Genomic DNA, 26,988 nt, shown 5'->3' on the forward strand with positions numbered 1-26,988 from the left:
TGATATGGTTCTAGCCTCCCGGTATATTGTCCCTTTAACTGTTATATAGTGTCTTTCATTATCATTTGTGGTGGATTTAACTTTAAAGTCTATTTTGTCAGAAGTTAATATTACCACTCCTGTTCTTTTTTGGTTGTTGTTTGCTAGATATATTGTTTTCCGTCCTTTGAGTTTTAGTTTGTTTGTGCCTCTGAGACTAAGAGGTGTGTCTCTTGTAGGTAGCATATAGACAGATCGTGTTTTTTAATCCATTCTGCCACTCTCTGTCTGTTTATTGGTGCATTTAGCCCATTTATATTCAGTGTAGTTATGGATGGGTATGAATTTAGTGCTGTCATTATGATGTCTTTTTTTATGTGTTGTTGACAGTTTCTTTTTCCCACTTAATGTTTTGTGCTGTGTAGTTTGTCTTTATATATTATCTTTTCCTCTCATTGGTTGTTGATTTTGTTTCTGCTGAGTCTCTGTTTTTTTCTTATATTTTATTTTGATGAGTAGGATTGTTAGTCTCCTTTGTGGTTACCTTAATAGTTACCCCCTCTTTTTCTAAGTTTAAAGCTAAGTTTTATTTCTTTATGTCACCTTGTCTTCCTCTCTATATGAAAGATCTATGACTACATTTCTTAGTCCTTCTTTATTGTTTTAATGTTGACTTCTTTTACATAATGGCATCGCTGTTGCCCGGTTTTGAGCACTTTTTTTTTTTTTTTTAATTTTTGTTGTGCTTTAAGTAAAAGTTTACAAATCAGGTCAGTTTCTCATACAAAAATTTACATATACCTTGCTATACACTCCTAATTGCTCTCCCTGTAATGAGACAGCACAGTACTTCCCTCCACTCTCTCTCCTCGTGTCCATTTGGGTGGCTTCTGGCCCCCTCTGCCCTCTCACGTCCCCTCCAGACGGGAGATGCCAACATCGTCTCTTGAGTGTTTTTTTATCTTGATTTATTTTTGTGATTTCCCTATCTGGGTTGACATCTGATTGCTCTGTCCAGTGTTCTAGTCTTGGGTTGATATCGGATATTATTGATTTTCTAACCAGAGAACTCCCTTTAGTATTTCTTGTAGTTTTGGTTTTGTTTTTATGAAATCCCTAAACTTCTGTTTATCTTAAAATGTCCTAATTCACGTTCATATTTGAGAGACAGTTTTGCTGAATATATGATTCCTGGCTGGCAGTTTTTTTCCTTCAATGCTTATATACGTCATGCCATTGCCTTTTTGCCTGCATGGTTTTGGTTTCTGCTGAGTAGTCTGAACTTACTGACTCTCTTTTGTAGGTGACTTTTCATTTAGCCCTAGCTGCTCTTAAAATTCTCTATCTTTGGTTTTGGCAAGTTTGATTATAATATGTCTTGGTGACTTCCTTTTAAGATCTACCTTATGTGGAGTTTGATGAGCATCTTGGATAGATAGCTTCTCATCTTTGACAATATCAGGGAAGTTTTCTCAACAAATTTTCAACAATTCTCTCTGTATTTTCTGTTACCCCTCCATGTTCTGGTACTCCAGTCACTCGTAGGTTATTTCTCTTGATAGAGTCTCCCATAATTCTTAGGATTTCTTCATTTTTTTTAATTCTTATATCTGATTTTTCTTCAAATATATTGGTGCCAAGTACTTTATCTTCAGTCTTACCAATTCTGCCTTCTACTTGTTCAATTCTGCTCCTCTAACTTTCTATTGAGTTGTCTAATTCTGTAATTTTATTGTTAATCTTCTGAATTTCTGATTCCTGTCTCTCTGGATTCTTGCAGCTTATTAAGTTTTTTCATTATGTTCTTGAATAAACTTTTTAATTTCTTCAACTGCTTTATCTGTGTGTTCCTTGGCTTATTCTACGTATTGCCTGCCTGATCTCCTTCCTGCTCTTGTTCCTGATTTCTTGAAGAGTTCTGTATATTAATCTTTTGTATTCAGCATCCGGTAATTCCAGGATGGCACCTTCATCCAGAAGATTCTTTGTTTGTTTTGAGAGCTTGTTGAAGCGATCACGGTCTGCTTCTTCATGTGATTTGATATTGACTGTTGTCTCTGAGCCATCTGTAAGTTATTGTATTAGTTTGTCTTATGTTTCCTTACTGTATGTTAGCTTCTTGCTTTGTTTTGTTTTGATATGCCGAAATAGGTTGCTTGAGTGAACTACCTTATTTTCACCTTTGAAGCTCTGACATCCTCTTACCAGTTGGCTAGAGCTGTTTTCAGGTATATCAGCCTAGGAGTCCGTTCGCTTTTCTTGTATGGTTCAGCTCAGGTGTTCAGTTAGCTGGTCATCAAGTGTGTGGTATAGGCTCTGTCCTGCAGTCTTAGGGGGGCAACGGTGATTGGTGTAGGTACCAGTATCTGGTTGCAGCATGGGGTCACTCCCTGAACAAGGCAGGCAACTGACAACCGTTCCCCAAGTGTCTGTGAGGAAAGCGCATCCCTGTTTCCTAGAGCACACAGGTGAGTGGGTTCTGTGGACAGACCACGGGCACCCAGTGCTTTTGGTTGTAAGGACTGGGAGGTACCAGTTATCCTTGGACCCTGTCATGGGTGGCTGGATGATGTGAGTGGAGCCACCAGTCCTTAGGCCCCTGATGTGGGTAGGTGAGGACCCTGTTTAATAGGCAAAGCAGTGTCAAATATCAAACACCCACCACTCCACCACACAACTGAAACAGTTGCAGTCTGCCAACAAGGGCCTATTCTCCTGAAATAGTCCTACCCAGGTCCATGCAGGAGGGTAAGGTATTCTAAGTCCTCGGACCATTTATACCTGGACAGGACCTGCTTCTGTCTTGAGCTCCCCAGTTTAGTGGAGCTAGCAGATTATCTTTTCCCCCAATTGTGAATTTATTCCTTCTCCAAGTCCGAGAGAATGGCTCAGAACACTCAGGAGGGCCTATCACAGGCCCAGGGAAATTGACAGCCACTGAAGCCGGCTTGGGGGCTAGAGGCATGGTAAAATATACGCAAGTACTTAGCTTTTGCCAATTGCGCCGTTCATCTCTGGTTCCAGAGGTGTGAGTAGACTGTGCAACTGGCTGTTTCTCCCTGAGGGAACTGTGGCCGAAGGCTACCACCAGGTCACCGCAGTTGCTCCTGGGAATGCTGCCTGAGGGTTGCCGGTGATTCAGGTCCGGCAACTCCTCTTCACCTCTGTACTGTCTCTCCCTCCTCCTGCTACTCAGTCCGTTTTCTAACTTTGCCTTTGATGTCCAGGGCTACTAGCTTGTTATAAATATTATCATTTCCCTTGTTTTTTTGGCTCCTTGTTGTAAGAGGAATAACCAGAAGCATCTGACTACCCCACCATCTTGGCCTCACCTCTTGGAGTCAAAATTTTTTGACTTGATTTTTATCCTAAAAATTCAGGGAAATACTTGATGGCACTGGGTAGTGGCACAATGGTTAAAGTGCTTGACTTCTAACCAGAAGATCAATGATCTAAACCTACCAGCAGCTCCACAGGAGAAAAGACCTAGCAATCTGCTCCCATAGAGTTTACAGCCTAGGAAACCCTATAGGGTGGTTCTCCTCTGCCTTAGAGGACATCTATGAGTCCGAATCACCTCAACGGCACACAACCACAATAATAAGTAATTCACTAGAACGTTAAGGTCCCTAGGTGGCATGAACAGTTTACACACAACTGCTAACCCAAAGGTTGACGTTTGAAACCCACCCAGTGCCTCTGAGGGAGAAAAGCCCTGGTGATCTGCTTCCATTAAGATTACAGCCAAGAAAACTCTATGGAGCGGTCCTACTCTGACACACATGGGGTTGACATGAGTCAGAATTGACAACAACTGACAGCATGGAAGTCTGACAACAGCAGCAAAGTCAGTGATTGTCTCTGCTGCTCTAAAAGTGTTTTCAGTTTTTTCCTCCCAAGCTGTTCCTAATTTTAGAAAGTTATATTAAATTGAGGTGAACTGGTCCCTTGCATTGATGCTATGTAAGCAGTTTCTCTGTCTGAGTATCAGAATATTTCATGGACCCGGTCTTACATGTGGTGGGTATAAGCAGCAATAGTTTTTGGTTTTGTTTTGTTTTGTTTTTTTTCTTTTAAATCAACTGCTTTATGAGCAATGTCAGTAAATACTGGGAAGAGATAGCCAGAATGCCATCAGCGATGGCATGAGGCAACATTCCAGCTACAGCGATCCGCCCTAGTGTAAAGAGGGTGTTATGTCTCCTAAGGGTACTGAAAGAAAGGTTCTCCAGTCCATGTAGTCATCCTCTGTCCCTGTCTTAAAGAAACACCTTTGAAGAACTCTTCAGCAAGAAAAGGTGACACAGGATATTCTTTAGTTTGTCACTGACACTGTAATTTACGTCATGAGTAAAACAACTTAGAATTGGAAACAGCTCTGTGTCCCCACGGCCAGCCTGCTGCTTTGCCCTTCAAACTCCCTTTCCTTTGCAGAGTCATATGTGGGTGGGCAGTATTGGGATTGATTTTGCTTTGCAGTTGTTTGCTGAGGAAGTTCAGCCTTGCAAAAAAAGTTTGCTAAACAAAAGGACAAATATTGTATAAGACCACTATTATAAGATCTTGAGAAATAGTAAACCTGAGAAGAACACATACTTTTGTGGTTACGAGGGGGGGAGGGAGGGAGGGTGGGAGAGGGTTTTTTTATTGATTAATCAGTAGATAAGAACTGCTTTAGGTGAAGGGAAAGACAACACTCAATACATGGAAGGTCAGCTCAATTGGACTGGACCAAAAGCAAAGAAGTTTCCGGGATAAAATGAATGCTTCAAAGGTCAGCGGAGCAAGCCCGGGGGTCTGGGGAGCATGGTTTACGGGGACTTCTAAGTCAATTGGCAAAATAATTCTATTATGAAATCATTCTGCATCCCACTTTGAAATGTGGCGTCTGGGGTCTTAAATGCTAACAAGCAGCCATCTAAGATGCAGCAATTGGTCTCAACCCACCTGGAGCAAAGGAAAATGAAGAACACCAAGCCCACATGACAACTAAGAGCCCAAGAGACAGAAAGGGCCACATGAACCAGAGACCTACATCATCCTGAGACCAGAAGAACTAGTTGGTGCCCGCCCACAATTGAGGACTGCCCTGACAGGGAGCTCAGCAGAGGACCCCTGAGGGAGCAGGAGATCAGTGGGATGCAGACCCCAAATTCTCATAAGAAGACCAAACTTAATGGTCTGACTGAGACTGGAGGAATCCCGGCGGCCATGCTCCCCAGACCTTCTGTTGGCACAAGACAGGGACCATCCCCGAAGGCAACTCATCAGAAATGAAAGGGACTGGTCAGCGGGTGGGAGAGAGATGCTGATGAAGAGTGAGCTAATTATATCAGGTGGACACTTGAGATTGTGTTGGCAACTCTTGTCTGGAGGGGGGATGGGAGGATAGAGAGAGAGGGAAGCCGGCAAAATTGTCAAGAAAGGAGAGACTGAAAGGGCTGACTCAAGACGGGGAGAGTAAGTGGGAGTAGGGAGTGAGATGTATGTAAACTTATATGTGACAGACTGATTGGATTTGTAAACGTTCACTTGAAGCTTAATAAAAGTTATTATAAAAAAAAAAAAAAAAAAAGTTTGCTAAACAACCCAACTTTGGGGACTTGTGTTTACTACAGGCTTCACTTTGGAGTTTTCATCTTTTTTGTGACTTTTGCTCTTTTTAGCTCTGGGACTCTTTGACTAAGTCAGTCAATGCAGGAGGGGCAGCTCTCACAGGCACTTCGCACATCTACCTCACATTTGCCTTGAAGAAAAAGCATTCAAACCCCTGGGTTTCCTTTCTTCATTTGTTTGTTTTGCAGAATTTCCTCCTATTATCACTGCCTGGAGCCTGAGAAGATCAGGGGCAGTGTTTGAGGTGGAGATGTTTTACTGGGGGTGCCCTGGCTGTTGCTTCTGAGGTTTGGGCTGATAGAGGTTTGTCCCAGTTTACCCTTATTGATACACGCCTATATATTTTTTTCAGTCTTTACTATGCTCCCTAAAAAGACGTATTAAAAAAATTGATGGTTATTTTAGCATCACACAATTTGCTAATTAATTCGTTTCTTGGTTTCTGTTTTCTTCTCTCTCTCCTCTCTACACACACACAAGCAACTATACTTGTATCTAATGACTGATGAAAAGTGGATCATCAGCAGGGAAATTTAATAAAGGACCTGGTTAACCTCAAAATCCCAACTGGTAGCTCCAATATATGTGTTGTTTGGTAAGAACACTATTGTGTTTCCTTTTTTTTCCCATAAGGCTTGGCTGCCTCTTTTTTGTCCAGCATTAATACCACACAAGAGGCTTCTTTTTAACACAAAGAACCAAATTTGCTCATCACTGACGACAAGAAAATTTCAACCGTCTGTGCCTTTAACAAAAAAAGATACGTAAGATTAAAAGGCTGAAGTAGAATAGTGTAATTCTGCTGATTTTCTTTGCATAAAAGCTTTAAGAGACCAAAAATACACACTCCAAATCATCAGGAAAAATGGGTACTTTGGGGGGATGGGCCCTGTTTGTACCTTAGCACTCCCACGGCCCCATGTCCCTGTCATGAGTGAGAAGCCTTAGAGACCCCATGTTAACACCATCAAACCCACTGCCATCGAGTCAATTCTGACTCATAGCGACCCTACAGGACAGAGTAGAACTGCCCCACAAGGACTACCAGGAGAAAAAAAAAAAAAAAAAAAGGCACTAATTCGTTCCTTCTAGGTTATATTCTACAGCAAAATTTTAGAGATTCAAACAAAATTATTTCTGTAACACTGGGCAAAAAAAAAGGAAACCAAACCCGTTGCCATCAAGTCGATTCTGACTCGTCGCGACCCTATAGGACAGTGTAGAACTGCCCCATACTGGGCAGGATATTGGGAATTATTTTTAAAATGAGAAAGACAGTCATGGCTTACAAAAAATTCCTGGGGGGGGAAAAGTTCTATCCTAACTGCATCTGGGCTTCTTTATCCTTTTCCTCTTGTGCTTCATAGTGACATCTAGAAACTGAATGAATATTTGCTTTTTCTTTCATTTTCTACTAATTAACAGACATTTTCAACACCAGCCCTAGGAATTCCACCCTGTGGAACGGTACTCACCTACCCTTCATTGACTGAACCCCTAGGAATTCCACCCTGTGGAACGGTACTCACCTACCCCTCACTGTCAGACATTGAGTAGTTAAAGGTTACTGTCCAGGGATTTCTGAGGTCCCAGTTTCCCTGAGGAGTCCCTGGTGGTACGGACAGTGCACTCAGCTGCCAACCAAAAGGTTGGAGGTTCGAGTCTACCCAGAGGCACCTCAGAAGAAAGGCCTGGTGATCTGCTTCTGAAAAGTCAGCCTTTGAAAACCCTGTGGAGCACAGTTCTACCCTGACACACGTGGGGTCACCATGAGTCGCAATTGACAACAGCTGGCAGTGGTGGTATTTCCCTGATGGCTTGTGATCTGTCCTGTGGATCAGGACTGGTTTATGCTGAATGTCAGATGGGCCCACATCTGATGCTGCCACTGACACGATGAGTCCTGTAATTGTCAGAACAAAAAATGGCATTATTCTTATTGCATTTATTCTTTTTAAAAGAGCAACTTGCCTCTGTAGGCTACAACTGTCTCAGTAGAACTCGTAACTGCATTAAAGAAATCCCTAGAAATTTGCTAGTAAACATTTGGAGTCCTCCTCCCCTCAGCCCGCTTCATAAACAGCCCCCTTGAGCGGTCAGAGTCTTTTTGGTTTTTGAGCAACCACTGAACTGATGGTGTGGCTAGGTCACCCTGCAGGCAGAGCACCCACTTTTTGGTTTTTGAGCAACCACTGAATGGATGGTGTGGCTAGGTCACTGTGTAGCCACAGCACCTACTTTTTGGTTGGGAAAAACCATTTTGTGATGAAATTCAAAGAACCTTTCGTATTTGAAATGAAAGAATGGTAGAGTTATTCACTCTCCCACTAAGCAAAGAAGGTCAGATGAAGAGCCTGGACAGTTTAGTGCTGTCATCTTTATTTCTGTGACATTACACTGATGTTTCTGTCTTAATAAAACAATTTAGAGAAAACGCAAATCAGAACAAAATCCTCAGTGAGGTACCACTTCACACCCATTAGGATGGCTGTTGTAAAAACAAAAACAGAAAATAACAGGTATTGACTAGGATGTGGATAAATTGGGACCCTCATCTATTGGAGGGAGGGGTGTGAGATGGTGCAGCTACTGTGGAAAACAGTTGGTGGCTCCTCAAAACGTTAAACATATAATTATCACATGACACAAAAATTCCACTCCTAGATATACACCCAAATGAATTGAAAGCAGCACCTCCAACAGATACATGTACGCTAATGCTCACTGTGGTACTGTATTCAGGTGGAAACAATCCAAATGTCCATGAACAGATAAATGGAGAAACAAAATGTGGTATGTACACACATGAAACACTACTCAGCCATGAAGAGAAATAAAATCCTGATACATGTCACAGCATGGATAAACCTTGAAAACGCTGTGCTGTGTGAAATAAGCCAGACGCTCAAGGACAAATATCGTATGATTCCACGTACATGAAATATCTAGAATATAGGCAGAATCATTGAGATAGAAGCTTATCAGTGGTTACAGGGTCTGGGTGAATGGAGGGATGGAGAGAAAAAATAAAATCATGCATAAAAACAGCCAAAGGGCAAGGCTATTATTCTTCCATACCTAACACACTAGTGGTGTGTTGTTGTTGTTGTTAGGTGCCATCCAGTCGGTTCCCACTCATAGCTGCCCTGTGTACAACAGAATGAAAACACCGCCTGGTCCTGCACCATCCTCACAGTTGTTGTACGGTACAGTTTCAGGTGAATAAGGGATGCTGTGATCACATGTGACCTGACAGGGCTGAGGTAAACGAGGGACCTTTGATCATGTGTGACCTGACAGAGCTGAGGTGAACAGGGGACGCTGTGATCACGTGTGACCTGACAGAGCTGAGGTGAACAGGGGACGCTGTGATCACGTGTGACCTGACAGAGCTGAGGTGAATGAGGGGACACTGTGATCACGTGTGACCTGACAGAGCTGAGGTGAATGAGGGACGCCATGATCACATGTGACCTGACAGAGCTGAGGTGAATGAGGGACGCCATGATCACATGTGACCTGACAGAGCTGAGGTGAACAGGGGACGCTGTGATCACGTGTGACCTGACAGAGCTGAGGTGAACAGGGGATGCTGTGATCACGTGTGACCTGACAGAGCTGAGGTGAATGAGGGGACACTGATCACGTGTGACCTGACAGAGCTGAGGTGAATGAGGGGACACTGTGATCACGTGTGACCTGACAGAGCTGAGGTGAATGAGGGACGCCATGATCACATGTGACCTGACAGAGTTCAGGTAAACAAAAGGCGCTGTAAGTTAATAAGGTGAATGCAAATCATCGTTAAAAAAAAAAAAACTCTGCTATGCACAAGAGGGGAAAGCTTATCATAAAAAGAAGTTGGTGATTGAAGCCATTAATATTATTACCGCAATTATACCGCTACTGAAGAAACTTTAGAATCCATCTTCTTTGTTATCTCTTTGCTGTTAGTTGCTTTCGATTTCTTGGCGTATCTAAAACTACCATCCAGAGACGGCAATTTCAGCCTCACCGTTGCGGCTCTCCACCAGGTCGGTGTAGGTATCGGGACCTGCGTTAGTTCGCGCACAAGCCCTCGAGCTTCCCCTCCCGCTTTTGTTTTGTTTTAATCTTATTCATCAGGATATTTATTGATTCTTTTATTTTTCATTTCCTGGTTTTGTATTCTTTTAAGAAAGAAAAATCTCCTTTTACTGATGCTTTCACTGTTTCAGGTTGTGTGAGTGGTTTTTGTTTTGTGTTTGTGTAGAAATGCTTCGGCTGCATCTCTGTTACTTCCTCAGTGGCCTCTGCTCTGGGGCTACCTTGACAAGCAAGCTCTTGGCTCCCTGGGTCTGGCAAACCGCCCTGTCCCAGGGAGCAGTCCCAGTTTTCCAGGGCTGTTAAAGAGCATCAGCAGACTTGGAATTCTCTGGTGTTAATGTCAGAGCCATTACTGTTGATGGGTAAATGAGGGACACTGTGATCCTGTGTGACCTGACAGAGCTCAGGTGAACGAGGGCGCTGTGGTCACATTTGACCTTACAGAGCTGAGGTGAACGAGGGATGCTGTGATCACGTGTGACCTGACAGACTTCAGGTGAGCGAGGGCACTGTGATCATATGACCTGACAGGGTTCAGGTAAATGAGGGACGCCGTGAACACATGTGACCTAACAGAGTTCAGGTGAATGAGGGCTCCTGTGATCACATATACCTGACAGAGTTTAGGAGCCACTGAGTTCTAGTCACAGCTCTGACCTATGTACCTATGTTGTGGCAGAGAACCTTGTCTAGTCCCATCCAGCCTTTGCAGAATAGGCCACTTAGTCCTAGATCTCAGGGGACTCTGTATAAACCACCTATGATTTTAATGATCATTGAGGAGGAAAAATAGGCTATAAATCTTATTAGGACTAATACTTTGATTTACCAGCAAGAAATAGGTAGGTTGCTCACATGGTATAAGACAAACCATTTAGTAGCTATTTCTTAGAGGCACCGAATGGCTTGCAGGTGGACATCACATCTGCAGAGAGCGCAGAAGGTCCTCTGAGCACACTACCGCCACCACAGGTATCTGTATTCTTTTTTAAGACCCACCACATCACCAAATGCTGAGTAGGAGTCAGGGCCTTCCCAGACATGTCTGTCCTTGACCCGAACGTTATCTGCCCCATGGCGCACAGAAATCAAATGAATGTAAGCTTAGGCATTTTGATTTATTTTTGCTCTTAGCATTTACAAACTCATTCAGTCATCTTGGGGAACGGGGGGCACGGCAAGGGGAAAGCAGTTCCATGATGCGTAGTCATGGACGTTTTGTCATCTTACTTGCTCTCTGCGGGTTCCATCATGAAAATCCTAGTGTTGGAGATCCATATTGAACATGGCAACATTACCATATCAGGTTTTTAACCGGATTTAGTTGTATTTCAGGGGCCCTGCAATCTCCATCCAATGAGCCCCTGTCGTGTTTTTTTTCTTACAGTCTGTGTTGTCGTAAGAGAAATGAGTAGTGTATTGCCTTCCATGAGAAAAAGGGGAAGAGCCACAGCCATGTTTGCTTAGCAGCTCCCTGCCCAGTGAGCATCAGGGCACATGTCGTCTGCTGACGTCTCTCCTTTGTGATTTCAGAGGTGGTGGTCCAGTGGTGCACACAGGGAGACTTGCTGGCAGTGGCCGGAATGGAAAGACAGAGCCAACTTGGTGAACTGCCAAATGGTCCTCTTCTGAAGAGCGCCATGGTCAAGTTCTACAATGTCCGTGGGGAACACATCTTCACGCTGGACACGCTTGTACAAGTAAGGACACGCGTATGAACCTGTGTACATTTGCATCACGGCGGCAGCTTTCAGGGAGTGAAACCGCCATGTCAGTCTTCTGCCTCTTGTGAATCACTGTACTCATTGTGATCGTCTTTGACAAATTGTACTTAAATCTTTTGTTGACCTTAATTAAATGACAAGGTAGAAACCAGGAGAAAGAAGTCTTTGACTTGTAAACAGAATACTTTATCCCATCCCCGCCAAAAGAGCATTGTGCTCAGCACTCCGTAGGCAATTTCAGCCATCACTATAGCTGTGGCTAGTGTCTCTACAAAGGGCTGACGCTCAGGAAACAGACCCGTGTATACCCAACTGCTGGCTTCACATCCATATAGCTGTCTCATAAGCCTTTCAAACTTAGCATGTTCAAGCCTCAACATAGTCCACCTGGAAAATATGCCCCCGCCCCCAGACAGGGCACACTCGCCTGTCACCTGTGCCAGCCAGAAACCAGCAGTCCCCCTAACTTTTCTCTCTCAGCCATCCCCATATCCACAGAATCTTGGGAATTTTACTTCTCAGATTCCTACGTATCTCCGTGCCAACAGCCTTTTGTCCACACCTGCCACCACCTTCGTCCAAGCCACCATTGTTTCTCTAGAGCCACTCTTTCCCTTCATTTTGCAGCCACAACTTCATTGTAAAATCACCAGTCAGGTCAGTAGCATTCTACTGCCCTTAGGATAAAGTCCAGAAAATCCTAGTATGCCTTAAAGGAACCTCTGTCAGCCAGTCCTGTATCCTCTCTAGATTTAGCTGTCACCACTGCCTCCTCCCTACTCCTGCCATTCTGGATTTTCCCTTTCCTCAAATAGAACACTCTCTGTCTTCCAGGCTTTTCCTGTGCTGTTCCCTCACCTAGACACACTTGTTCCCCACACCTTACCTGATAGCTCCTGTCTGCCTGTACTGTCTGAGCATAAACATCATCTCTGCAGAGGGTCCTTCTGACTCCCCAGACTGCTGAGATTTTTGGCAATGCTCCTTGAGCTTGAAATGATCCTTGTGAGGTCTGTTTGTAAGGGCATTGAACGCAGGGTCCTTGTCTTTCTTGTTCGCTGTTGTATCCACAGTCCCTCACACAAGAGGCAGTCAGTAAATATTTATCTGAGTATTACTGAATGAAAAAGCCACTTCGGAACGCCAGCAGCCCACATGCAAAGTGGTAGGGCTGAAATGACGTTATCATGTTCCAGCTGGTCAGAGAGCCATTTCACTACGTTACGGGTTAAAGAGAAACTGACGCTCTTCTGTCCTGAAGACCTGCACACCTATCCCAGGAAATAAGCTGTGCTGGGCGGTGTTTTCACTTGGAGCAGATAGGTTCCATAGCTCATCACCACCATGCCACACTGCAGGTTTCCGTTCAGCACGTCATTCCTACTTCAAGCTCCGGTGACCTCCCCCCGCCCCGGGGACCCCACAGGCCTTATGTATGCTCAGCCCTGCCTCCCCAAGCCTCATCCAACACCGGTTCCCCTAGTCCCTGGGCACCGCCAGCCACTCAGGCCTCCTTGTGCTTGGAACATGCCATCCTGGAGGCCTCCCTATACGGAACCCTTTCACCTAGTGTCATGGATTGAATCGTGTCTCCCCAAATTATGTATCAACTTGGCTAGGATCCTCCATTTTGTGAGCTGATGTTATTATCCAATTAGCGTCCATTTTGTGTGTTGTAAATCTTGACCTCTGTGTGTTAATGAGGCAGGGTTAATGTGGGATGTGTCTTGACTCACCACCCTTCACCACTCTTACTCAAGCCACACCCATGCTTGAGCCATACCTTTTATCTTACAAGAGATAAAAGGAGAGAGAAGCAAGCAGAGAGAAGGACCTCAATACTGCCAAGAAGAGACTGGAGAGGAGCGAATCCTTTGGACCTGGGATCCCTGCTCTGAGAACTCCCTAGAACCAGGAGACACAGTGAGAGAGCTGTAACACCAGAGACGATGCAAGAGAGAGGCCTGCCTGCAGACGTGGCTGAGAAGAGGGTGTTCTGATCAACAGGGACCTTACTCCAGAGGCAACAGAGAGAGAGAAAGCCTTCCCTGAGAGCCGGCGCTCTGCATTTGGACTTGTAGCCTCCTAAACTGTGAGAAAATACAGTTCTGTTTGTTAAAGCCACCCACTTGTGCTGTTTCTGTTATAGCAGCACTAGATAACTAAGACACCGGATTTTCAGACTGACACCTCCTCACCTTTCAGGTCCTCACTCCCATCTCACCACCTCGGAAAGATTCCATGACTCTGAAAGCACCCCATTCCGTCATGTCTTGCTTTCATGACACTTACTGTAATCTGGAAATTTTACACTTATTATCTGCCTTGCTGTTTCATCCCACTGGGGTATAAGGGACATGAGTGTGGCAACCTCAAATATCCCACTCATCCTTGTAACACAGGGCCCAGGGCAGCGCTGGACCTGGTGGGATCTGACCCCACTCACCCTTGTAACATGAGCCCCAGAGCAGTGCTGGACCTGGTGGGGTCTGATCCCATTCACCCTTGTAACACGGGGCCCAGGCGGTACAAGACAGTTCACATCCGGAGCATCTTCACTGGCCACTTAGTCTCCAATTCTTTGTCTTGTCTATCACAGCTATACCTCCAGCACCTGGAACAACACTTGGCCACAGTAGATGTCTCAATGAATGTGGGTTGAATGAATGAACACGTATTTTTCAGTGTGACTTCCATCACTGTTACTCCACTGAAGACACTCTATTGACCTCCTAACCACCGAATCCAGTTTTCTCATGTCTGCATCTGATTGTTGTCCTCTTGTTTGACATAGTCGTCTTTACTGGTCTTTATGGCATCCCCTTCTGGTTCCTTCTTCCTTCTGCTGCTTGTTAAATGAATGCTATTACTCCATCATCAAGAATTCTGTTCTTGGTCCTCGTCTCATTTCCCCTTCCTCTCCACTCATTCCTTTGGCATTTAATCCAATCTCATTTCTCCAGTACGGCCTCTGTGCAGATGACTCCATGTCTATCTCAACCCCAGTCTCTTGCCTGAGATCCAGTCCCAGGCTCCCACTGCTTTCTAAGCACCTCCACTCAGACATCTAGCTGGCACCTCCAACTAAGACTGTCTGCTTTTACTGGTACTGGCGCCATTCTCCTCTGGGCATCGGGAGCCAAGTCATGTTACATCTCTGAATCCTGTCTCCTCTACCCTCTTCTTGCTGCCCTGATTTTCTTCCTCACTCCTCTGCCTGGGATTTTGGCAAGACTGCTATCAGATTAACCTTTCCATAGTCCTGCCGTGCCTTTCCCTTGCTCAGGAAAAAAAAAAAATTAAGTCTCAACATATGTAGCCAGACTCACGAGACCTAACATAATCTGGCCCCAAAGCACTTTTCTAGTTTTGTTTTCTACATTGCCCATCGCGTTGTCTGTGCTGTAGACAGAGTGTATTCTATTTCTAAAGGTAATTTATTATTTAGTTTTTTACAAATCATATTATGATGATTGCCAGTGACTGAAGACATCGGTGTCTTTAAATAGTTGAGACACTGTCATATTTATAAGCAAACGAAAGGCTTTGGGGAAGAAAGAGAAAAGAAGGAAGCAAAAGAACAGCATGGAACCAGGACCCAAGGCAGTTGGAAGGTGTGGGTTTGAGGAGAGAGGGAGGTTAATCTGGAAGAGATGTTCAGGAAGGAGAGATTGTCGGGGGAGCCAAATGGTTTTTAAGGAAAGGAGAGAGCTGAAGCAGGTCTCTTAGGACAACTTCTGTCTTCTCAGTGAACTAAAGGGCAGGGTTGAAAAGCCCGGGAAAGATGTGACATCAGTGCCATTGGGGAATATGAGGAGGGAGCCATTTGAGATAAGAAGCCCCAGACAAAGCTGGGTAGCATGGCTTTACAGATTTTCTGAGACCAGGAACTGGAAAGGTCAGTACAACAGAAAGACAAACACACAGGAGGGGAGGAATCGAGGGTGCTACTGAGGACCCAGTGGAGATGGCCAGCCTCGGAGTCACGGGTGGAGGCTTTATGACCTGGGACTGGGTGGTATGAAGTCATGAAAAGGCACGTGAGGAGGAAGGAAGTTGTGGTTGGATAGGAAATTCAAATTCCCATTTTTAGAATAGTGATGACACAATCCCAGGGAAGAGCTGAAGTGGAGAAGAGATGAGGCCATTGACCCAAAGCCAAGATGTGCCAAAAGCACCATAGATGGTAGTCATTGGATTTGGGAGTGTGACCCTACTGCCAGCACTGCTGGAATATAGTAGGTGCTCCGTAAATATTTGTTCAGTGAATTGATGGACAGACAGTTGTCAGCATAGACTTTCTTTAGTTCTTCCTGTTGATGGTTTGAACCAGTAGGGTATAGGTCCTTCTCAATCAGATCTCATGCTAGTTTTCTATCTCTAGCCTAACTGAAAGGTGAGTAGGAGAGGGTGGGAATTTTAAGCACTTTCTGAGTTAATATCTTTTGGGTTGATTAGAATATTTATAAATTCAGGTGCTGAAACATGTTCCATGTCCATTCAGAGTTGTCTCCTGTTCTGTATGACGTCAGGCACCCTGCTGGCATTTTGTTCCCTCTACGGAAATGCCCTTCCCTGCCGTCTTAGCTGGGGGAAATCATACCCTTAAAACCAACTTAGCCACATTCTTTAAATCCGCCCAGCTGATTACAACCTCTCTTCTCTCTGAATCCCGGGGTGCTTAATACCTCTGGCAGATATTACATGTTTCTGTTAGAAACCATGCTTGCTTCGTTTTTCTAACCTTTACTGTGCCTAGAATGTAGTAGAGGTTCAATGGCCTTAACCATTGCACAAGTTTTCATCATCACATGAAATTAACATGAGTCTTGAATTTAAACTGGGGGTTAGGGATAGGTGGAAGGCTCAACTGAATTTCCTTTGGAGAAGAGTATTCCTACAGTGTCTCCTCTTTTCTTTCTTTTTTTTTTTTTTTTCACTTCAAGGTTCATTTCAACCATTCAAAAAATTGCTTTAATTATATATAGTTAAGTAATGCTGTCACTAAAAATCAAGTACAGGATTAATCATGTAGTACCAACTTAACCATTGCCTATAATTATTCTAAAATAACATGTTAGCTGTGGTGTGCTGTTCAAGGAGTCCAAGGGCAGGGATGTTTTTATAGCAGGAAGGAAGTTAGGCAATTTATTGGACTGTTTATAAAAAGAACTAAATGCAATTGAGATGGGAAAATTTATTTCCAAGTTAATTAGATTGTAGGTTATTGCATATAAAGCCGTTGCCCGGTACAAACTTGGGCCACACCAGCTTTAAAATTGATTCTTTTGATTTACTCACAACAGCAATGCCTGGGGCTGAAGCTCTTCTAAGGAAATATACTCTAATTTATTTTCCTTTCCTTCCTACATGTTGTACTTTGAAATTCTATAATTTATCTCATTAGCTGTTCTCAGTGACTTCTATGTATAATCACATAAATGATAATCTGACAACAGATTTTTAAAGTAAACACTTCTAACTGAAGTTTGCAGGCTTCAATAATTTGTTTTGTTTTGTTTTTTAAGCTTTATGAACTTTTTGTGCATGAAAGGCAAGTTGGGGGATCACCCCATAGTCTATAGGTTCAGTTGTTGATATGAGGTATTTGGGTAAAAAATTAAAAGGGGAGGAGGAGGAAGAAGATATCTGAAAATCAAATAAGAGTTTGTGCTCATAGACTTGTATAACTATTAAAGGAAAGTCCTACAGCAAAAATATATCTGCCTCCTTGTGGATTAGGGGTCAGTGGTGGCTCAGTGGTAGAATTCTCACCTTCCACGGAGGAGATCCAGGCCCAAGTCTCAGCCAGTGCAGAGCTGCCAGGCTAAGAGGGACTAGGAAGAAAGGCCTGGTGATCTGCTTTCAAAAATCAGCCATTCAGACCTCCGTGGATCACAACGGTCCGTTCCACAACCAACCATGGGGATGGCGCAGGACCAGACAGCGTTTTGTTCCGTTGTGCAGGGGTCGCCACGAGTCTGGGGCCAAGAACAAAGATAGTTCTCGCGAAGCTGCTGCCACACGTGTGCTTTTTCCGTCGCATGTGATACATAGGTGGAAAAGTCCTTGGTGGGACTGTTGCTGCTTACGAAATACAAACACAAACTAGGATCTGGCTGAATCCTGAGCTCGCTTTTACTGCTGCTGGAATCATCGTAACTTAATATTCGGCGCTTTCGTGGCTCCGGCCAGCTCAGGCTGCAGGTGAACCATCACCCGCTCGGTCGTTTTCAGGGTGAACCGTGATGGAAGGCTGTCCTCCTTCATACCGTGTTCATACTCCGTCAGCTGAACACCTACTGCTGCATGTGCTGGTAAACACTTGGCAGCCTGTCTCTTCTGAGACCGACCCCCACCCTCTTAGGGGAAATTGCTGGAAGAAGAAACAAAGTCTGGGGCGGGGCTGCAGACTGTGGGAGACAAGGAGAGCCCTACAACATTCAAGGGGGTCTGATCCTTGGCCAGTCTGCTGGCTAGTTCTCCACAGGGTCCCGAGTCAGCCATAAACCTTTGGACTGCCTTCTTTTCCCTATCTTGGGCCCGTGTGGTTGGTTTTGACCCTTTTGATTTCCTTTAATCCTAAAACTAGTTGCTGTCGAGTTGATTCTGACTCACAGTGATCCCACAAGTGTCACAGTAGAACCGTACTCCATAGGATAGGTTTTCCAGTAGCTGTGACCTTTCAGAAGTAGGTTGCCAGACCTTTCTTCCAAGGCACCTCTGGGTTTATTCAAACCACCAGCCTTTCGATTAGTAGCTGAGCACTTATCCATTTGGTCCACCCAATGACATGTACTTGAATAGCTTACCTTTAATGTGTGAAGGACACCATGCGTTTTATTCCTTTTAAATGTTTAGAGGACTCCATCCAACTCACTGCTGTATACGGAAATAGTAACAGTGAGGAAGCTTTTGATTCCAATAAAAATAAATAAACTCCCTCACCTCAGCCCAGCCTCTGCTCAGTCTCACCTTGTTAGGCAGCTTCCCTGTTCCCCTTTACCTGCAGCAGCCGTGCGCTCTGTCTCGGCCCCTCACCCCACTCTGATTTCAGTTCATAGCACATCTCACTACCTGACGTTGTATCATGTCAGATATTGCAATATCTCTCCCCGCCACCTGGGACAGGCACTGATTTTATTCCATTTCCATCCCCTAATACCAAGGATGTGTCTGGTCCATTGTGAACCTTTAAGAGATGTTTATGGAATGGCTGATCGACAGCTCAGTGGAGGAATAAATGCCTGGATGGATGCCTAGCATGGAAGATGTAGCATCAGCTCACCCACCACAGTAAGGAGCTGAAACTGAACATTTATGAACGCGTCCCATATCGTCATGGCGGGGCAAGTGAGGCAGAACAGACTTACTGCCGCCCGCTTGAAATGGCTTGGCACTAGGTGTCTAGACAGTCATACTTGGGAGGAACAACTCACCTGGGTGTCAGCCAGCTCACCTCCAAGCCACGTTGTGAACAGCGTAGCCTCTGCCACTGAGCAGCCTCGCTCCTGGTTTCGTACAGCTGCCAAAGGCACGAGGCCCTGCCATGCCAGCACTGCCTGAGATGCAGCCCACTTTCTTGCCTTTTGCCTCGGATTTAGATGTGCAAATTATGTGAGCATCCCTACACAAATTAAGACTTTGATGCTATCAACTTCGCAATTCTAGACATCCCAGTTCTAAAAATAGTCATTTTGTGTGATTTGAGAAGGAGATTAAGTCCACAAATTCACAGCTGGGTTTCTCCCTAGCAGGCAGCAGCTGTTCAAACAAAAACATTAATTTGTGGGAGTTGCGCTTGGAATACCCTGTAAGGGTTATTGGACTTGGAACATTGGGTACTTTTCTCTTCATCCCAAGACATGGGGGTTCCTGGGGTGGAAGCCTTCTCCGTGTGGCGAGGTGTGGGGCTAGCAGACGGTGGGTGAGCACGTTGGGCCAGCATGGCTGATCCCAAAGGACAGATGACAAGCAGGTGATGGTGAGGCAGCTACACCAAGACTTGGCTTTGGTAAACAGCCCACTCCCCGTGTCTGTGGGCAGGTGACGTTACCTCTGTGTCCACCTGGCACTTCGTGAAACTCAGCAGAACATTTGTGGCGAGGGCCCTCTAGGCTGCAGTACCCATAAACCAGGACAGGGAAAATCCGCACCAACAAGGAAATGTGATTTCAAAAAAGTAAGATGACACTTTGTAAAAGGACTTAACCATGGACTTACAGCGAATCCCTGGGTGGTGCCAATGGCTGAGCAGTTGGCTACTAACTGAAAGGCTGGAGGTTTGAGTCCACCCAGAGGTTCTGGGAAGAAAGGTCTGGCAGTCTACCGCTGAAAAATCAGCCATTGGAGACTCTACGGGTGCAGCTCTACTCTGCACACTTGGGGTCCCCGGGAGCCGGAATTGACTCGGCGGCAACTGGTTTTATGGATTTATAGGACTTAAAGGAACCGTGAGTGGTCGTAGCCCTACCGCCTGACCTCTGAGCGAACAGTAATTATGGTAGTTAATTTTTCCTCATCAGTGACCCCTCAAAATCTTCAGAGAAGTAGTGGTAGCTCTCACTGCCTAAAAATTCTTCTGTATTTTGTGATACAACCTTAACCATTGTTACGGCAAAGGTACCAGCAGTTATTTTTGCTTCTTTATCATCTTGCATAAAAACTAAATTAAATCGGCCTGTTTTCTGCTCATTGTGACCTGGGCAACTGAGTGAGTGCTATACCCCAAATTAATTTAAGTTCCTGCTGGTCATCTCGACTCCTTCTCAGATGAGGGGGGATCTCCTTGCTTCTTCCTGTGAGACCCTGCAGGCTTCGCTTTTCCAGGCTGAATAATTCTAGCTCCTGTCCCCAGGTGCTAGTTGTCAGTGCTTTAATCTTTCACATCCTTTCACTTGTACTTGGCTGCGAATTCTGTTTTCCTCATGAATGCAATGCCAGAGTGGAGCAGCCCCCCACCCCCGCCCCCGTGCCCGAGCCGTGCTGTCCTGCTGCTGATTTGTGTTCCTCTGACAACGCTAATTGGCTAATTTACCTCCACTTGTGGGCCCACCTGACCTGTAGATTCTTTTCTGCCATAATGAATCATTCAGGTCTTTTATCCATTTGCTATTTGTGCAGCCTGTTTCTCTTTCATTTGCCTTTTCTAGAGACGTGCCATTCGATTTGTTTCCAAGTCAAATGTTGTTGTTGTTAGGTACTATGGAGTCAGTGCCGACTCACAGCGACCCTGTGTATAACAGAACGAAACACTGCCTGGACCTGCACCATCCTCAAAACCATTGTTATACTTGAGCCCATTCTTGTAGCCACTGGTTCAATCCATCTCATTGAGGGTCTTCCTCTTTTTCTCTTGGCCCTCTGCTTTACCAAGCATGATGTCCTCTAGAGACTGGTCTGCCCTGATAACATGTCCAAAGTATGTGAGACAAAGTCTCGCCATCCTTGCTCCTAAGGAGCATTCTGGTGTTACTTCTTCCAAAACAGACTTGTTCGTTCTTCTGACAGTCCATGGTATATTCAGTGTTCTTTGGCAACACCATAATTGAAAGGCATCAATTCTTCTTCGGTCTTCCTTATTTGTTGTCCAGCTCTGAATCAAATAGCCTTGACTAAATGGATTAAGAGGAAAATATGGGTTCATGACTTTATTTGTGATTGCCGTATCATTACAGTTTTCAGTGGGACATCAGACATTCTTGGAGCTGTTGTATCAACGTGCAGACACATAGGGAGGCAGCGCCTCGTAGTGACGTGAGCACCGGCTGTAGACCTGGACGGAAAAGGGGGAGGAGGCTGGCTCTCCTGTTTACTAGCTGTGCCCAAGTTACTGAGACTCACTTAGCCTCTGTTTCCTCATATGCTACATGGGAACAATAGCTCCATGTTGGAATCGAGAGGATGAGACGAGGTAATGCGTGTGAGGTGCTTCATGTGCTAGCGAACTGTTGTAAACTTTCACCAGACAGTGGCAGTTATTTTTGCAATGATGGGTAGTGACTATACATGTAAATGTAGCAGAGGATTTTCATCCAGTTTGAAAGTCTATAAATGGCATAAGTTCCATGGTACAGATACGTAATAGGAGAGATACATACACATCATAATAATTACTTTATATATTGTACCATTACTAGTTGCCACCAAGTTGATGCGAAGTCATGGTGACCCTATGAGTGTCAGAGTAGAACTGCCCTCCATAGGGTTTTCAGTGGCTGAGTTTTCAGAATTAGATCCCCAGACCCTTCTTCCAAAGTGCCTTTGGGTGGCCTCAAACCTCCAGTCTTTGGGTTAGCAGCTGAGTGTATTAACTGTTCGCACCACCAGGGACTACATGTGCTTGCCATGGGTCAGAATTGACTTGACGGCGACTGGTTTTTAGTTTATGTAAGACGCTCCCAAAACATGTAATCAACTGTTATACAGAGATAGTTATTGTGAAATGCAGAACTGGGAAGAGAGACAGGAGGATAAATATAAAGATATCCCCTGCATTGTAACCGTTGGCATGCCAGGCTGAACACTCAAGAATAGTGAAAAATTGAAGGAAAGAAGTGTCCGATATTTCTGTGGCCAGTTACAACTAGCCCGGCCGTCCTGACCTTCATTATTTGAGCTGCTGTCAGTTCAGGGCCCTGGTGGCACAGTGGTTAAGAGCTCAAGCTGCTAACCAAAAGGTTAGCAGTTTGAATTCACCAGCTGCTCCTTGAAAACGCTATGGGGCAGTTCTATTCTGTCCTATAGGGTTGCTATGAGTCCGAATCAACTCGATGGCAATTGGTTTAGTTTGGTTCAGTTGTGAATATTGTCAAGCTCAGGCTCAGGCTCGGGTGGTGTTTAAACTGTTAAGATTAAGTGTGGATTTCATTTTACTTGGATCCACAATCAACACCCATGGAAGCAGCAGTCAAGAAATTAAAGAACATATTGCATTGGGCAAATCTGCTGCAAAAGACCTCTTTAAAGTGTTGAAAAAGACGTCACTTTGAGGACTGAGGTATGCCTGACCCAAGCCATGGTGTTTTCAATCATCTCATATGCGTGTGAAAGCTGGACAATGAATAAGACCGAAGAAGAATTGATGCCTTTGAATTGTGGTGTTGGCAAAGACTACCGAATATACATGGACTCCCATAAGCCAGGGTGGTGAGGCTTTGTCTCACGTACTTTGGACATGTTATCAGGAGGGACCAGTCCCTGGAGAAGAACATCAAACTTGGTAAAGTGGAGGGTCAGTGGAAAGGAGGAAGACCCTCAATGGGATGGATTGACACAGTGGCTGCAACAAAGGGCTCAAATATAGCAACGATTGTAAGCATGATACAGGACCAGGCAGTGTTTTGGTCTGTTGCACGTAGGGTCGCTGTGAGTCAGAACAGACTTGATGGCACCTAACGACAACAGAGCCTCTACCTCTAACCTCACTTAGGAGGTTGATGATAGCAGAGCTGCTTTATGTGTAGTTGCTTCTGTCCTCAGCTATGATTATGCAAATGAACACTCTGGAGCCTTGCTGTAAATTAACACTCCGTTCTATGGCCTTGGAGCCTTAGTGGCACAGTGGTTAAGTGATACGGCTGCTAACTAAAAGGTCAACAGTTCAAATCCATCAGCCATTCCTTGGAAACCCTATGGGGCAGTTCTCCTCTGTCCTGTAAGATAGCTGTAGGTCTGAATCGACTCAACAGCAACAGGTTTGGTTTTGGTTTTCTATGGGCTTCCCCCTCTGTGTGAGATCATCTTATGAGGAGGCTGCCTTAGTCTCCTAGGGCTGCCATAAGAAAGTACCACAAAATGGTGACTTTAAAGAACAGAAATGTATTGTCTCACAGGCCTGGAGGCTGGAAGTCCAAATCAGGGTATCAGCCATGTCGATTCCATCTCAGCTTTGAGAGGAGAACCAGTCCGTGCCTCCTTTGTAGCTTCTAGTGGCCACCACATTCCTTGGTGCCCCTTCACTGCTTGTAGATGCAGCTCCACATGGTGTCTTTCCCCTCTGTGACTCTGTCTCCATGTCCATACTCCCCTTTATAACACGCCACTCAGAAGGGGTTAGGACCCACCCTACTTCAGTGTGACCTCTTTTGACCTAACTGAAAACATAAAAAAACCTGTTTCCAAACAAGGTCACATTCAGAGATAGTGGTTAGGATGTCAGTGTATCTTTTTTGGGGACACTCTTCAGGCCATGGAACCCTGCTGCTGCAGTGGTTAATCATCAGGCTGCTATCCAAACAATCGGCAGTTCGAATCCACCAGCCGCAACTTGGAAACCCTGTGGGCAGTTCTGCTCTGTCCTATAGGGTTGCTGTGAGTCGGAATCAACTTGTTGGCAGTGGATTTATTCAGGCCATAACAGATGCCTATCTTAGTAGTACAGCCACCAAACTTGGCTTCTCCAGCAGTGGACTTGCAGCCTTGGTCCCACCGGCTGTCCGGCCGCACTCTGAAGGAAACGGAAGATGGACTACCTTCAGCCTCACGTTTTGTTTTGAAGGTGAAACCAGGACTAACTGACCCTGGAGGCTATGTTACGGAAATGTCTTCACGTGCCCCTTTTATCTTGATGTTTGTCACTAAAGTGCTGTGAAAATCTTGTTCCTATCCATCATTCATGTAAACTATCTGGCATCCCCACTCCCAACCTCTGGAACCCCTGCGGACCTCGTTAAATTCGAGCTCCATCTGTCTGCACCGAGGTGGACGAATCCTGCGGCCGCTCCTCCGTCACAGCCCTCCTTCCCTTCGTCTCTCCTTGGCTCATCTTCTCAGATGGCACCCGTGGGCTTTCGACTTTTTCAGTACAAGAAGTTTCTGGCTTGCAAACGTGGGCTTCCAGCTGCCTTTTTGTAGTCAAGGCAGCCACATGCCCCTAGCCAGACTACCACAGGAATGACCCCATCCTCTTTCTCTCCACTTTGCCCGTCAGCCTCAGGATGACGGAGCTTAACAGTGACCTCATGTCTACCTGCAGGTGATCTCCTGTGTGAGGTCACAGGGCACTTTCCCATCATTCACCTTGTCCATCCTCACAACGTCCCCATGTTTCTCGTGAGGAGGGGGAGACTCGCAGGGCTGCCTACCAGCCCCCAGGTCACACAGCTGCTGAGTGATGGTGTTGGACCTGGACCCAGACGCAGACCCCGAACTCACTAAAATGCTGCCTTGTCAAGACAGAAGGCCAGGGCCACTTGGTCTACCTCCTCACACCTCCCCAAGCCATGGGGCCCACCACTGGGCATTTGGAGCCCCAAGAGTCTTGAGTCTCGTATCAGAGCTTAGTATGGGTTACTGTGCCCCATGCTGGTGTCGCCTCTGGGTAGATTTTATTCTGAGATGCTCACTGAGGTTTTCGGGTGGTGTCACATGAAGTGATGCACATGAGAGAACTCTGTAAACCCTCAGTGCTTTGCTTGTGCTCCAACCTGAAGACCTAACTACTTGTCAGTGAAAATACTGGATTTTCATAATATGTTTTTTTTATTGGTGCTTTTGGAAGCCCTGGTGGCGTAGTGGTTAAGTGCTACAGCTGCTAACCAAGAGGTCAGCAGTTCAAATCCACCAGGCGCTCCTTGGAAACTCTATGGGGCACAGTCGGAATCGACTCGACAGCTGTGGGTTAGTGGAGTTATTGTGCTTTTGGGGCTGTGTTGGCGCAGTAGTTAAGAGCTCGGCTACTAACCAAAAAGTTGGCAGTTCAAATCCACCAGCCGCTCCGTGAAAACCCTATGGGGCAGTTCTACTCTGTCCTGTGGGGTCACTATGAGTCAGAATCAATTCAGTGTCAGTGGGTTTGGTTTTTGCTTTTCATTGTGCTTTTGGAACCCTTGTTGCTCAGTGGTTAAGCACTCAACTACTAACCAAAAAGTAGGCGATTCCACCCACCAGCTGCTCGGTGGGAGAAAGATACGGCAGTCTGATCCATAAAGAGTTACAGCCGTGAAAACTCTACGGGGCAGTTCTACTCTGTCCTATAGGGTCGCTATGAGTTGGAATTGGCTCAATGGCAATGGCTATTTTTATTACGCTTTTAACTTTAAAACCAATACTCTCAAAACCATCCACTCACTTTCTTTTGCTTGAGACAAGAGCGCGGGATCTTTCTTTGCTTGCCACAAGAGCGGAGCCTTACACACGCCTCTCCTTGCCTCCTGGCAGCGCCCCATCATCTCCATCTGCTGGGGCCACCGGGACTCGCGGCTGCTCATGGCCTCAGGACCGGCCCTGTATGTGGTGCGCGTGGAGCACCGGGTGTCCAGCCTGCAGCTGCTGTGCCAGCAGGCCATCGCCAGCGCCCTGCGAGAGGACAAGGACGTCAGCAAGCTGAGCCTACCCCCCCGCCTCTGCTCCTACCTCTCCACGGCCTTCATCCCCACCATCAAGGTACTGCCGCCCCCACCCACCCTGTTCCCTCCTTGCGTGTCCTGGCTCCTGTGCAGAAGGGCTCACCTGGAGAAGGGCAGAGCTGGAAAGACGGGTCAAAGTACAGAGCAGTACACAGGGGTCTTGTCCACTCTTGACAAGGGCAGCTGGGTGGTAAAGGTATACGCTCTGCAGAGTTCTGGCATCTTCTCCCACGTGTGCAGCCTGTCATCAGCATCACGGCTACCATCTGTGTGAGATTTGCCTCTTGTGCTGGATGTTCTCTTTCCATGGCAAAGACAGCTTTCCGAGCTTGATTGCTGTGTCACCCTGATGATGAAAATTGTTAGCATCTAATTTTTTTTTTTTAAGAGCTATGTCTGGCAACCAAAAGGTCAGCAGTTCGAATCCACCAGGCATTCCTTGGAAATCCTATGGGGTAGTTCCGCACCGTCCTGTAGGGTCGCTGTGAGTCGGAGTAGACTCGACAGCAATGGGTTTTGTATTTAGCACTTACTGTATACTCGGCATTGCACACAGTACTTTTCAGGACTCTGTCTTGTCTGACTGTGAGGCAGGAGGCGAATGCTGCCATCGTTCCCGTCGGAGAAAGCAGGAGATGTGCTTGTAGATGTTCAGTCATTTGCACCTGCTGCTGGCATGGTCAGGATTTGAACCCAGCACCATTAGAACCTGCACTGCTCCTCACTGTGCTGGGGAGGGTGACCCCACTCAGCGCCCACTTCACCCTCTGCTATACTGATTGTCACTTTAGCGACCAGTTGGTTTTTCATGGTGGCATACAGACTCTATCTGCCTATTACTGCTCAAGTGTGGGTTTGCCCTTAACTCCAGACCCTCCATCTTTTTTGTGTCCTTTTCTGCTCCTAAGTACCAAACAGATTTTTGGTTACAGGAAATAGCATTTTTTTTGAAACACCAGAATTTCAGAGTCTGCCATGATTTTTTTCCCACAAATTCCCTTAAAATCTGGGTTCTGCACCAGTGAGTCTCAGCCCCACTACTCGTCAGAACCACCCAGGGCTTTTTAAAAGTGCAGATGCCAGGCCTACGCCAGGGTTCTGGTTTACCCATCTGGGTAGGATCCTGGCTTAGGTATGTGACAAAGTGCAGATGCCAGGCCTACGCCAGGGGTCTGGTTTACCCGTCTGGGTAGGATCCTGGCTTAGGTATGTGACAAAGTGCAGATGCCAGGCCT

General features: G+C 45.7%; 1 protein-coding gene across 4 annotated transcripts in view; it reads left to right on the forward strand.

Annotated features, from left to right (window-relative positions):
- Positions 1-26,988, forward strand: part of TULP4 (TUB like protein 4) — a 309,012-nt gene that overhangs the window by 253,339 nt on the left and 28,685 nt on the right. For all 4 annotated transcript variants that reach the window (XM_064292791.1, XM_064292782.1, XM_064292784.1 and 1 more), the window contains 2 exons: positions 11,215-11,381; positions 25,566-25,790. In XM_064292791.1, coding sequence (XP_064148861.1) covers positions 11,215-11,381; positions 25,566-25,790 — 392 coding nt within the window. The remainder of the gene's footprint in view (positions 1-11,214; positions 11,382-25,565; positions 25,791-26,988) is intronic.

The sequence above is a fragment of the Loxodonta africana genome, chromosome 1, assembly GCF_030014295.1.
Source record: "Loxodonta africana isolate mLoxAfr1 chromosome 1, mLoxAfr1.hap2, whole genome shotgun sequence".
NCBI classification, from domain to species: Eukaryota; Metazoa; Chordata; class Mammalia; order Proboscidea; family Elephantidae; genus Loxodonta; species Loxodonta africana.